At 36.9% G+C, this 14,930-nt stretch overlaps 1 protein-coding gene across 3 annotated transcripts in view; it reads left to right on the forward strand.

The window, feature by feature from the left end:
- The window catches only part of ctrip (E3 ubiquitin-protein ligase ctrip), an 894,611-nt gene that overhangs the window by 690,853 nt on the left and 188,828 nt on the right, over positions 1-14,930 (forward strand). For all 3 annotated transcript variants that reach the window (XM_090377644.1, XM_090377653.1, XM_090377662.1), the window contains one exon: positions 5,314-5,465. In XM_090377644.1, coding sequence (XP_090233770.1) covers positions 5,314-5,465 — 152 coding nt within the window. The remainder of the gene's footprint in view (positions 1-5,313; positions 5,466-14,930) is intronic.

The raw sequence follows: 14,930 nt of genomic DNA on the forward strand, positions 1-14,930 counted from the left end.
AGAGTAGCTTTATATTCCTATTACGGTACTTAAGTTTAAAGTAACTTAGAGATTTTGTAGGTATTACTTAGTATCGGAAAGGGTATCAAATACACGTGTTTACCGTTCGTAAATATCCGCCATTGTTACGGGAAAATTAATCAGTAAAATCTATTAATCTTGTCGAACTTCATTGGCAATTAAATTGTACTTTTAACTATACATATAACCACTTAGGTTACGTAACATAAATAATTAGTAAAAATAAATAATTAATACATAACTTGATACGGACGTTATATAAAGGGATTTCGTAGATAACAATCGTTACTGAAACATAAATATTTCGTAGATAACACTCGTTACTGAAACATAAATATAGCGTTATAACTGTGTTTGGATACAAGTTGAGGATTTAATTTTGTACAGAAATTGAAATTTTATTGAAAGTAAATCTAAATCATGACTCAAACCAGAGCAGCAAAGCAAAAGGCTCAAGCTAATGGGAATGCTGTGGCCCAGGGGAGAACTGAGGGGGGGCAGTTGTCCTCTGAATCACAGCTTTTTAAGATGCACTATTTGTTTGATGTTTGCGGAGCAGTCAAGTATGGGACATGATACTGCCATGGGGGATGTCTTTGTATGTGTGCGATGCAAGGAGTGTAAGGAGATCAGGCGACAACTCAGCGTTGTTATGGGCCTATATGAGAGCTTGAAGGACAGGGTGGATGCCCTCGAAGGATTACAAGTGAGGGGCCCATCAAGCTCTCAGCTGCCCACACCAATGCCAGAGCTTGCACTTGGTCATCGCGCAACACAGCAGCAACCCCCAAGGCAGAATGCGCTGGTCCCAAAGGAACTAGTAGTTGTTGGTGACTCTATTGTCAGGGAAACGGGAAACATGCTTTGTAAAAAGGATAGGTGGAACAGGACCAGGGTATGTCTGCCAGGGGCAAAAGTTGATGACATTGTAGAGCGGATATCATCTTTTAAGGGCACAAAAGGTGATATAGTTGTACACGTTGGTATTAAGAGTAGGAGACCGGCGGAATTACTTGACAAGTACAGGTCACTGATGAAAAAAAGCCGTGAATTAGGGTTGAAATTGAAATAAAGTGTCTGCAATTCTGCCCAGACACGATAGGAGAGAGTATATGATGAGAGCCCTGTCAATCAATTCGGCCCTGGAAAGATTGTGGAATTTTTTTCAGCCTGGTCTGTACTTGTTAACAGGAGAGACTGCTTCTACAGGGATGGGATACACTTAAATAGGAAGGGTGCAAGAATGTTTGCTGATGCTATCGAGGCAGTGTTAGGTGGGTCGGAAAACTGCTAGATTGGGGGGATACAAGGACTAATAGATTAACAGTAGCCACTGGCAGAGGTGAAAGTGATTCTTGCACTGCTTCTATTGGAATGAGCCACAGCCTGGAAAATAAAATTGCAGGATATTTCAGAGACTGCTGGGAATCATTGGGGTACAAGTAAACACATGGGTTGTGTTAGGGTAGCTAAGAAAAAGAACAGGTGCATGTATACTTGCGTGTACACCAATGCTAGGAGTTTAGTAAATAAATTTGATGAATTTGAGGTATTGCTCAAAACATCAAAGGCAGATATTGTGGGGATTTCAGAGACGTGGTGTCACACAGATATAAGGAATGCAGAACTGGAATTTGGGGAGTACAATGTCTACAGAAAGGATAGACAGGATAGGAAGGGAGGAGGGGTTATGCTATTAGTTAAAAAACACATAAAATCCAAGGAAGTGAAGCCAGTCGACATCGCTGGACAGTGCAGTGTCGAGTCAGTTTCGTGTGACATAAGCATTGGGAGATAAAAATTGAGAGTAGGAGTGTGCTATAGGCCTAATGACTCTGATGAGTATAATAAGAAACTGTTCGGAGAAATAGAGTGGGCCAGTAAATCAGAGAGTCTTATAATGGGGGATTTTAATTTCCCAGATATTGACTGGAATTTGGGGGCTGGTCACTCACACAGTTGCAAGGCTTTTGTGGATTTATTGGATGATTGTTTTATACATCAGCATGTTCGGGAGGCAACTAGAGGGAGTAATACTCTTGATTTGATTATCAGTAGTGATTCTTCATGCATTAAGAATCTGCAGATAAATGAACCACTAGGTGGGCAGTGATCACAGTGTGCTGAAGTGGGAGTTACTCAAAGAGGTAACTACCATTAGGGGTAAAGGGAAGGGGTATTGCTTTCGTAAAGGCGACTACAATGGACTGAGACAGTATTTAAATTCTATACAGTGGGATCAACTGATGATATTGCCAACAGCAAATTCAAAATGGGAAGCATTCAAAGAACTTATCTTGGAAGCTACTAGGCTTTACATACCAACTAAGAAATATTGTTCAAGGCCTAAATGGATGTCAGATGAACTAATGAGGCATATGGCAGAGAAGAAAAATGCATGGGATACATACAAATTAACACGTGACACAGACGCCTATGATAGATACAAGTTGATCTGTGACCAGGTTACAAAGGAGGTTAGGCAGGCGAAGGCAGATTACGAGAGATCCTTGGCAAGGGATGCGAAGAAAAACAGCAAAGAGTTCTTTACTTATGTAAACTCTAGAAGTAAGGGGATGAATCAGATTGGTCCACTTGAGATCGATGGGTCAACTGTTGATGACCCTGCTCAGGTAGCTAACAAACTAAATGAATATTTTGCATCGACTTTCACACATGAGGAGTTATTCAGCGAGGGGAATGCCAGAGGTGTATTCAACTCTAGCAGTAAGCTAGAGAATCTTGTAATAACTGAGAGCAAAGTGGAGGAGAAATTGTTGAAGATAAACACAAGAAAGGCACCTGGGGTGGATGGGATCTATCCAGTTATATTAAAGGAGGCAGCAAAGGAAGTAAGCAAACCCTTAGCCATAATTATGAGAGCTTCCTTGGACTCAGGGGAGGTACCCATGGACTGGAGATGTGCAAATGTGACCCCAATTCACAAATGGGGATCAAAGGCTGACACAAGTAATTATAGACCTGTGAGTTTAACTTCTGTTCCCGGAAAATTAATGGAGGCACTGGTTAAAGAAGCACTGCAGGATCATCTAGACAAGACTTCAGTTATAGCTAGGACACAGCATGGTTTTGTTAAGGGGAAGTCTTGCCTGACCAATTTGATTGGATACTATGATGCAGTCACTAAAGAACTGGATGCAGGGAATAGCTTTGATATTATATACTTGGATCTTAGAAAGGCTTTTGATACTGTTGCACATGGAAGACTGCTGCACAAATTGGAGCAGTGTGGCATTGGAGGCAAATTGCTGCTATGGATAAAGGGGTGGTTGAGGGGGAGAAGACAGAGAGTGGTAATCAATGGACACTGCTCATCGTGGACTAATGTTATTAGTGGAGTCCCTCAGGGTTCAGTATTGGGTCCTTTATTGTTTTCTGTATTTATAAATGATATTGATGATGGTATATCAGGCTTAATGTCCAAGTTTGCAGACGATACGAAGGTTGGCAGGGTTGTCAAGGACACTACTGACACTATGCTGCTGCAACAGGATTTGGAAAGGTTGAGCAGATGGGCTTCGAGGTGGCAAATGAAGTTTAACATTGACAAATGTAAAGTACTACATATGGGAAACAGCAACCCCAGAGCAACGTATCAACTCTGTGGTACTACACTGACAGTGGTAGAGAATGAAAGGGACCTGGGGGTGGTTGTGCAAGCAGATATGAAGTTCTCTGAGCAGTGCAGACGGGCTGCAAGAGTAGCTCATGGTGTATTGTCAATTATATATAGGAATTTTTCTAGCAGGGATAAGGAGGTGATTATTCTCTTGTATAAGGCAATGGTCAGGCCACACCTAGAGTACTGTATACAGGCCTGGAGGCCTCATTTCAAGAAGGATGTAGAGCTGCTGGAACGAGTACAGAGAAGGGCAACAAGATTAGTGAATGGAATTAGTCAAAGGGGTGCTCTTACGAAGAAAGGCTTAAGTTTTGCAAATTACAATGTCTGGAGACTAGGCACCAGCGAGGTGATCTGATAGAGGTGTATAAAGCCTTGAATGGTTTAAGCATGCTCAATGCTGATGGGATTCTTCCTCTTGCTCAGAATAATCACCTGAGAGGACATAAATTCAAACTGAGGAAAGACAGATGTAGGATAGATGTGCGGAAATTTGCCTTTAGCCAGCGGGTGGTTGGTAGGTGGAACAGACTTCCATCCCTTGTCGTGGAAGTTGATAGCCTAAATAAGTTTAAGGCTCAGCTGGACAGGTATTTCGAACGAACAGAGGGGTGAAGTGGAAGTGGTTATTTTTATTTATTTATGTTACTTTTTTTTTTTTTTTTTTTTTTTTTGGCTGATGCTGCATAAGCTTGCTTTCTTGCATCAAATGCCTCTGCTAATGCTAAAGATCTGTAATTTCTCTTTATTATCCTTTGTGAGTCAAGATATATTCACACATGCAGGAGACCTCCCTGAATTCAAAGATTCTCTCATAATTATGGCTAAAGGTTTGCTGCCTCTTTTAATATAATTGGAGAGATTCTATTCACCCCAGGTGCCTTTCTTACGTTTAACTTCAACAGTTTTTCTTCCACTTTCCTCTCAGTTATTACAAAATCATTTGGCTTCCTGTTAGTTTGATATAAACTTCCGGCATCCTCTTCCCTAAGAATTATATGAATGTAGATGCAAAATACTCATTCAGTTTATCAGCAACCTGAACAGGATCATCAACAGTCAAACAATTGATATAAAGTTAACCAATTTGATTCACTCCCTTCCTTTCTTATGTAGTGTTTACATAAGTAAAGAAGTATTTGGTGTTTTTCTTTGCATTCTTTATCAAAGATTTCTGTAATTGTTGATTACAATTCAAAATTGGTGTGTTTGTCTCTGGAAACTCTCTGATGAAGAGAGTTTGTTTCCAGAGACAAACATAAGGATAAGAGAATGAAATAAAGATAACAACAATGATATAGAAAGAATTAATGTACCTGCATAGGAACCTCCTGTGCCAACAGTCACATTAAGTTTGACTACTTAGATTTATTGATGGTCTTACAACTGCAACAGAAAGTAATTTCTTTTCAATAACTCATATTTCATATTGGAAGTCATTGTGGAATAGAAATTGAAAGTTAGCATGTGAGTTTTAATAATACTATATAATATAATTCTATGGATTTAATTTTTGGTTATTAGAAGTGTTTCTCTCTCTATCTCCCTCTCCAAGTTATTGAAAACCTACTGTAAATGAATAATTAATAAATAAATAGGTTGTATATTTCTTTCTCTCCCCCTCCCTCCCTCCCTCCCTTCCCATTCAGATGGATTAGTGCCGGAAGTAAGTTCACCTCTTACTCATTTTTTGAGTGCTACCTTGCCAGAGTCTGTCACTGTTCAGGATCCTTCTCTTGAAGTTATAACTCTTTTAAGGGTCGTCCATGCACTCAGCTATTACTGGGGTTCTCTCTATGAGGTAAGTTTTTTTTTTTTTTTTTTTTTTTTTTGAAAATTTTAGCTGTCTAATATATGCATTCTAATCTGATCATATACTCATTGCATTAAAGTTTACACATTTCTTGCACTTATTTAATAATTATATGTACAGCAGCCACATAAATTGATATCGCTAAAAATATTTTTTTGCAGAACAAGTGCCCCGTAGATTGAATTTCTTTTATATAAATTATCCAAAACTGATTAAAGACTGTATTATCTTGATAAAGGAAATTACAAATGCCAACTTATTTAGATGTATTTATTTATAAAAAATTACAAAAATACATTGTAGGCCACTTGAACTCTCCGACATTGGAGTGTATGAAATTCTTGATGTATTTGTCCTTTGGGATAACCCTGACTTGGCCCATCAATTGAGAATGCCCCCAAATTGAAATAAAACAGGACTAGGTAGACCCAACATTAATTTATGAACTCAGGCCTCCATATCTATCTATATAAATGGCCTTAGATCTTTATCCTTCTGATTTTTTCTTCTGCTGAAATCAGACTAACAGATTGTAGTTACTGACATCACTCTTAGAACCACTTTTATGTAGTTCCAACACATTGGCACGTCTCCAATCTAAAGAAATCTTTCCCCTGAGCCCAAAGGTGCCCTCATAATTAACCTCAATGGTTCAATACACTCCCTTGCACTCTTCCTTAAAACTACAGGGTATATGCCATCATCTCTGTGACCCTTGCTTGCCTTTATGCACAAAAGTTTTTCTAATAAACAATCATCTGTAATTGTGACATCACTAATTTTATACGGCTCAGTCATTTGCACAGCTTCTTCACAGCATGAGGGGTATTTCATCAGCGACATCAGCTGGGTTATTTAAGATTTTTCCACACCTAGTGCACAACAGCTAATTCAATCTGATTAGCTTTCATATTTGTTGTATTCACATGAAAAATTCCTTGTCCCCCATTGTTTGTTCTCTTAGCCATTGCTTTCTCATATGCAGCCCTGGCCTTCCTGACCTTATTTGTAGTACTATTACAGATCAAACTTGTACCTGTTATAGGCTTCAGTACTTTTCATCACTCTGTAATTGTCCCATGTTATCTTTTTCTGCTCTATTTAACCAGCCAGCTCCGCGGTCATCCATTTCGGCATCCTTCTCCTGCAATATTTTTTTAAAGATAACGTATGCATTCATGGTTTCTGTGATTTTTCCTTTAAAAGTATTCCACATTTCAAATTTATTCGCCATCCGTTGGCTATCTGCTCAGTTCACAGTTGACATAATAATTAGGACTTACAATTCCGGGATCCCAGTCATGTTTTTTGCGGTATTCAAATCCCAGTATTGAAACAAAAATACTGGTTCTTCGATACTAATTTAAAAAATAATTATCCATGATGTATCCTTTATGTATTCACATAAAGGTTATAAAATCGACAACAATAAATCATTAATACTGCTGAATTTGCAAATGAGTGTTATGCATAGTACAAATACAACAGAAACCTAAAAACGTCATGAAACTGTAAGACATAAAATCTTACAAATATATTTCTCTTAATAGGTATAGTATGTGTGGAAGTAAAGCACTTGAGGAACAACAAAAACATCATTACGGAAATATTTCCATTAGTGGCAGTAGGCCTGTTAGTGCAGAAGGATTAAAATTAAAAGCTTCTGAACAATAGTTGAATCCCTCTATTACACTGCTACTCGAGGATGCGACACTTAGTGCATTTTGGGAAAGGGCATCGGTATGGAGCAGTTCAAAGGTATTGTGAACAGGTTATCTTGAGGTAAAAGATGAAAGCATTTCGTTGTGTGGGGAAAATATTCTGTTTTTCCCACCAAAGGAAGAAGAGTGACTTTAAAGAATAACACAGTGATTCGGTCAGGTTGAAATTAGATAGCGGGGGATATGTAAATGTGTGCAAACCCTTCTGGGGTTTGCACATAAGCTTGTTTATAAAAAAAAAGTAATACGTGAGGCGATTGTAACTTGCAGTCAATTCAATAAATAAATAAATGAGAAGGAAATAAATAAGGTGCTCACACCAAAAGAAAGGTTTGTGGTTGTTGTTCGGAGAGGTTGCAGACTTCCAGTGGTAGTTCTGAAATACCAGTATGAGTTCAGTTCGAGTCCAGGTCTGGGAGTGTTCAGCTATATAGTTAAGGGTTCCGCCGGGCATGTTCCTGTACTAGAAGTTAATCCAGAATTTGAATAACAAGCCAGTCAGATAGTGCTCTGGCTTCTACTACTGCTGTGATAATTTCGTTCACTATTAACAGAGAACTGTTCTCGAAATCCCGAAATAAGACAGTGCTGGAAGAGCTATACAGCAGAGATGCAGAGTGAGTTCAATTAAGGAGAGAGAGAGAGAGAGAGAGACATCGCCACACTCCGTGGAAGGAACCAGCACAGAGAAATCCCACCATGAAAGTGAAGGAAGGTAAGTCCTCTGAACTGAGTTGTTCTGGAAAGGGTACTTAGATAAAGTGTGAAATTATTTTAGAGTAAGGTTGAAGTTGGAGAAATACGAGAAATGAGCAAATGTTTAGTATTGAGTTGGTTTATTGGTTGAAGTTGTAAAGAAAATTTATTGCTAAATTAAGAGAGGTTACATGGAATTGTTAGCATTAAGTTAGCGACTTATGGATTGCTTTTGTGAGGAGAATCCATATTGGTGATTAAGAGAAACATGAGGAAGTGATTAAAATTGAATTAATTTAGTATTTGAAGCTGTAGAGAGAGTTGAGATTATTAATTGAAAGAAATTTTATGGAAATGATAGCATGTATTAACAGATTAAATGAAAAAATGAATAGATTAGATGTAAATGAACATCAGTTATTTATTGTAAGTAGATTTGTATGATAAATGACTTGTTTTATATTTGTGTCATTGCTCTTGAGAAACTGACAGTTCATATATAATATATATACTCGTGTGGGGGGGAGAATATCCCTCAGCTCCTGGAAATTCTCATTTTTTAACACAGTGAGGAGCTTAGTGCTTGAGGATAGCTGCTGTACAAAAATCATAGCAATGGCCATTGATGATGGCAAGGGAATAAAAATTAATAAATAAATAAATAACCCTCTAACCACAACTTAGATTTGGTTTCCTCACCAAGCTTAACTGTTAGTCTCTTTCTTTCAATAATACAGATATAGTGCCATAAAAAATCAAAAAGGAAATATTTTTTATTTTTGATAAAAAGAAAATAAGATTTTTTGAAGATGAGGGAATAAGGGGGGGGGGGGGTTAAACTGAAACTCGTCTGATTATCTCAGTGCAAAGTGGTACCACCACAGAATGCAAGAGGACGTTTTCTGCCTCTAATTAAATATGTACCAAAATTAGATCCAGTTTAAATGCTAATTCTATTTAGTTTCTTAAGAACTCACTTTATTCAGACAGGTAGTGTGGATGCTTATTTTTTTTTAGAATAACTGTATGTTTAATAATTTTTGCTAGAATATTATTGTAATAAAAGTTTGATTTAAAACAGGAATTCAAGTAATTGCTTATTTTTTCCTTACTTTATTGCACCTAATTGTCATCAAAATTTATTGCAAAAAATGTTTTTTTTTTTTTTTTTTTTAATAATGCCGGTATCCCAGTTTCATAAATTAAAAATACCAAAATACCAGTATTAAGATTTTGACCAGTATTGTGAGCCCTATGTGAGCCTTATAGCACCTTAAACTGTCCCTTCTTCTGAATTTAAAACCAGTGCCTTTTCCTCTAACTACTGCAACATGTTTCTTCACCTTCCAGCTGACGATTGCATGATCAATTCCTGACGGTGGTTCCTGTACTTTAATCCCTGTGATGTTATCAGAATCATTAGTGTAATGATGGCATCACTGGGCTGGAAGAATTATGTCCCTGGATTGCATTCTTAAACACTACCTCTAAGATTTTTCTACCACCTGAAATCAGACTAACCAGTCTGTAGTTACCAACTCCACCCTTAGAACTGCTTGTAGTTCCAAGAGTGAAGTTGGAGACTAGGCATCTATGAAGTGATCTGATAGAGATGTTTGAAGGCTTTGAGTGGATTGAGCCAGCCCACTGCTGATGGGATTCTGTTTCTTGCTTTCAGCCAGTAGGTAGGTGGTTGGTTGATTGAAACAGATTTCCATCTGTTGTTGTGGAAACGGATATTTTGAATTATTTCAAGGAAGAACTAGGCAACTGATTGGTGAAATGGGAAGTTGGTTTTGGGAAATTGTTTTTGATGCCTTTTCATTGACACAATTATTGCTTGCTAGATGACGTCCCTGAGCCATGCTTTGACATAAGGAATTGCATCAAATTCTTCCAGCAATTTTTCCATTAAATTGATGGTCATTAGGTGACTTGTTGTTTCCATAGTAAGAGAATTTCGTTTATTCTCAATAATATTATTCATGGTACTAAATCCTCTTTCAGCTTCCGCAGCATTAATGACGATAACTTTTAGGATTCTTTTAGCCCTTAAAATACTTTCAGTCTCGGACACATTATTATACATGATATCTCTGCTATCAACAAAATCTCGAAAATCATTTACTGGAATATTGTATATAATTAGTTGACTTAATTGTTTTAATTTATTTTCACCTTCACTCCATGGAGCTTCACAAACATGACCTGTCCAAGTTTCAGGGTTTAATAGGTTGAAATAACTCAGAAGATCATTATATTTTTTATTTACATCATCGAACAGCATTCTCATAAAATGTATTAGACAATCAAACAAGTTTTTCTCTGGGAATCTATGTTATTTTTTGCTTTACTTCAAATGGTATATTATACTTCTAATGTACTTAGTGCATTTGCATCATTAAGTATATCTCATATTGTGAATACCTTCACGAGTTTCCACGATATTGCACTACCTCAAATAAGTAATGCTTCACCATAGGAGAAAACAATTTTTACTTATTCTCAGTGGATACCATTATCCATACGGCTCTGTTTCCGCTCTTGTCGGCTCCTCATCAGTGGGTGGGCAGGCACCCTGGTGTTGTAATGATGACAACCCAGTTGCGAAGTATAAATCCACAATATGAGAGATGTGGCATCTCTCATGTTGTGGATTTATACTTTGCAACTTGGTTGTCATCACTGCAACACCAGGGTACCTGCCCACTTACTGATGAGGAGCCAATAAGCTCTGAAACGGTGCCGTATGGGTGATGGTATCTGCTGAGAATAAGTAACAATAGTCTTCTCCTATGGTGAAGCATTACTTATTTGAGGTAGTGCAATATCGTGGCAACTCGTGAAGGTATTCACAATATGAGATGTACTTAATGATGCCAATTTATAACTACTTATGTAGTTGGCTATGTACAGAAATGATGCAAATGCACTAACTTGTACATTAGTTAAACTATACTATATATTATACTTATTTTTCATAATATCTTCTGCTTCTTTTTCATGTGGTCCTTTATTTGATTTCATATATTCAATTGATTTTATTGTTCGATGAATTAATCTATCAGCTCTGATTAATGAAATATTTCTTTCTTGGATAGCTGTAGAGAGTATTGAAATCTCTGCTAGGATGTCATTAATTAAGGCCAAATCTTTAAAAAAAATTAATTTTCAAAATGTTTCACCATTCCCACTTCATGATTTTTATTAAAATGAACATACAAAGTTTCATAGGACTTCCAAACAGCTTTTTCAGTTCTAGCACTGCAGGCTGCCCATCTAGGTCCAAATATATCCCTATTTTCGGTGCTTTAGTTCCAAACTCTTTAGAAATATTTAACTCTCTTTGATGCTTATTTGAAATATGAAAATAAACATAAATTTTATCAAGAAAATGCCGAAACTAGTTTACTTGTTTTACATCTCTTATTGCATCGTCAAGAGAACTGAATACTGTGGGCAAGACAGTGCCAGATACAAACATGTGGAAATTTTTCAAAATTTTGACAGAAACTCCTGACTTTTTTTTTCATAACATCACACTGGCTCCATCTGCACAAAATCCAATAAGATAAATAATTTTCATTGAAACCATACTTCTCCAGAACTGATATCAAAGTTTGGTAAATTATTTCAGATGTACCTTCTAACTCCACAAGATCAACAAAAGCAGTTAAACTATCTTCAAAGTTTTGAATTTCTGATTTTAAATAAACTATTAAGGTGCTCTTATGTAAAATAGTTGAAGCTCATCAATAATAACTGAAATTTTACTATGTTGAGTTAACAGTTTTCCAAAAACTTTTTCTTATTTCAGTGGAGATGTGTTTGGTGATAAGTGGAACCATAAATCTAGAGTGCAAAGATACTCCCAAATATCGATGTTATTCTTTTTTTGCAAAGCTATTAAATGTTCCATGTCAGTGAATGGTTTATTGCTTTTAATTATGGAATAAATGGTATTAAAGATGTTTATAGTGCTGTTTAAATATTTTTAATTAGCCATGTCAATACTGTTTGAAATGATATTTTTTCAGATGTTTTGATTATATGTAATGCTTTTTTGTGTGAAGTTGACTCATGATGTGCTTTCAGTTTTTTTCTCATTGATGATTGAATCTTCTTTTTATTAGAACTGTGAGCTTTGACAGAACATGATTGCCACTCTGATGAAATATGTAAGTGTTTAGCACTGAAAGTTCTTAAAGATAAAGCCTTTGAGCACCACTGGCATCCCACATTCGCATCACTGGCAATAATAAGCCATTCATACTTATTTTTGAAATAATCCAATTGCTTTTCATTCCAGAAATGCAAAATGTTTTGTACTAACTTTCTGCTCAGAGTGAGAACATCTTTCAGGCTGTATTGATTGTTACACAGTTTTAGACAAATTTCCAAGTCATAGTTCAATATCGAGAGTATCATAGCTTTCTCTTGTTTGTTCCATTTCTGTTGTTAGTAGAAATGTTCAAAAATTTATCCAAACTATGTTGCCTCTTCATTCTAAGGGTTACAATTTAAACAATTTATTATAAATGCAATTTAAAAACACTACTCACAAAGTAAAATTCCACATGCAAGTGAGTAATTACTTATTGCTGTGAGTAAACTTTTGAGAATTAAGGAGCACACACACACACAAGCTCGGTGCCCGAAATCAGCTCAAACTACTGAAGCGGAAAAGAGTGAAACCAGGAGGTTACAAGGGGGTTGAACTTGTACTTCAGACTGATAACACCCACTGTCTGTTTACCGAGAGAGCAAACAATACAAATGCCATAACGGCAAACTAGTTTCACAGGTAATCTTTTCCAAGATTTCCTGGAGTTCACACCTTGCCAGAGTTCACAACCTTAGAAAGCAAGCTATGGGAACTGGCCTCCAAATTATATATTGTGGTGTGATTGGCAACACTCCCCCACCCAGTGTGGGCCAAAATCAATAGGGACGTTTTTTTTTCCTCTTCTTCTTCCTCTTGGTGAGTAAACTTGTCAGACTCTGCCCAACAACTGGTATGACCACCAGTGCGGACTGGCTGAATATCACCACTGGTTATAACATGTTCCTGGTTAGATCATATAAGCAGGTGAGCTCTAGATGCAAATGAGTGAAAACACAGGTGACATCTAGCTTACTGGTTAACTGATGAGGCATTTCATCTAGATTGTGTGCAAGGTGTCATACAAGTTGTTGGTGGGTTAGTGATGCTTTCGGGATGTTTACGCTACTATGAACTTGAAATATTAACCAGGAATTTTAAGTTCATAATAGTTAAATTGTCCCCCACTTGAAATAAAAACCAGAATGAATTAAGGTGGCTGTACAGATATGGCAGATGATAAGGTTGTTCCTTTTGCTAAGCATTTGCAGGACACCCGTGATACTTCCATGTTCCAGGATGATGACCTTAATTCACAAGGCCTCTGTTGTTTGAAATTGGCCATGCAAGTTACCAGACTTAAATCTTTTAAATAACGTATGGAACTTTTCTGTAGAAAAAGTAAAAGCCATCCATGAAATCGGAATGAATTATAGGCTCAGTTGTTTTCAGAATGGCCTAATATTGATATGGATTATATAAGAGGTCTATTTGAATCAAGTTTATTCGTTTCTTTATTAATTGAAAAATTATAGAGGTGATTAGTTTTTATCTGATGCCTGTATGTACAGGGTTTTTAATTTAAAAAACACTGGTAGCTTTTAGGTTTAAGCTGTCTGTTGTCCGGTGCTTTTTTGTTATATATTGGCCAAAAATTTTGAATTTGATGTTAAATTAGACTAAATATAATATTACTACAGGGTGGTGCAAAATAAGTTGACCATTTTAAAAAAAATCATAACTTTTTTAGTTATTTTTAGGTTTGTAATTTTTTTGTGTTTGTCTTACAGGTAACCCTTGAGAATTTAATTATGGAGAGGTAGACCAAAATAGTCATAATTTTCTTGGAAAACAATCGGTCAGTAGTTCTAACACAACAAGCATATTCACGAGGCACCAAGTAGGAACACAGTTTACACTGCAGTTCAAAATTTTGAAGAAATAGGAACTGTTGGTGATGCCAGACACACTTGAAGATCTCATAGCGGTTGATCAATGGAAAACATTGCACGTGTATGGGAGAGTGTTGCAGATAAACCCCAAACATCGGCCAGAAGACACCCTGCTGCATAAGGACTTGCATCACTTTCCGTACAAGATTCAATTAGTCCAAGCCTTTCATCCTGAAGACATGCAGGTGCATCTGGAATACACTCGTGCCTTCATAAACCTTGCAAAAAATTATGAGTATTTCATTTCAAATTTGATGATGAGCAACAAAGCTCATTTTTTTCAGTTAAGTGGCTTTGTTAATAAACAAAACTGTTGATTTTGGGGCAGTGTGAACCCAAGAATAACTCACCAGAGACCACTGCATCCAGCTAAGGTAACAGTTTGGTGTGCCATAACAGCCGAACGCATCAGTGGACCTTATTTCTTTGAGGATGATGATGGTGTTATTCAGATGGTCAATGGAGAATGCCATAGGAAAATAGTTTAAAATTTTTTGATGCCACAGCTACCAGAAGACTACAATATGTGGTTCCAACAAGACAACACCACGGCTCACACCACTTGGTCCACAATGGACCTCCTAAGGCAGCATTTTCCCAATCACTTTATTTCGAAAAATGGTATAGTGAGATGGCCACCGCGCTAATCGGATTTAGTCACTCCAAACGTTTTTCTTTGGGGCTATCTCAAGGATAAAGTGTATGCCAATAACCCTCAAACCATAGAGGCCCTAAAAGCAAACGTCCAGCATGATATAGCCGCAATATCTCCTGAAACTCTGAGAAACGCCACGAAAATACCGTGAGAAGAGCACATATTTGCGAGCAAGAAGGGTGTGGCCGATATTATTTTTCATACATGTAAAAAATTTCCAAGAGTAAAGCGTTCATTCACCATTTAGATAGTTATTACATTTCGTTCTAAAGTTACAGAGAAAACAAACTGTTCAGCTTATTTTGCACCACCCTGTATTTAAATTTT

This window comes from Mastigoproctus giganteus, chromosome 1 (genome assembly GCF_048544385.1).
Source record: "Mastigoproctus giganteus isolate SK-2022 chromosome 1, ASM4854438v1, whole genome shotgun sequence".
In the NCBI taxonomy this organism is placed as follows: domain Eukaryota; kingdom Metazoa; phylum Arthropoda; class Arachnida; order Uropygi; family Thelyphonidae; genus Mastigoproctus; species Mastigoproctus giganteus.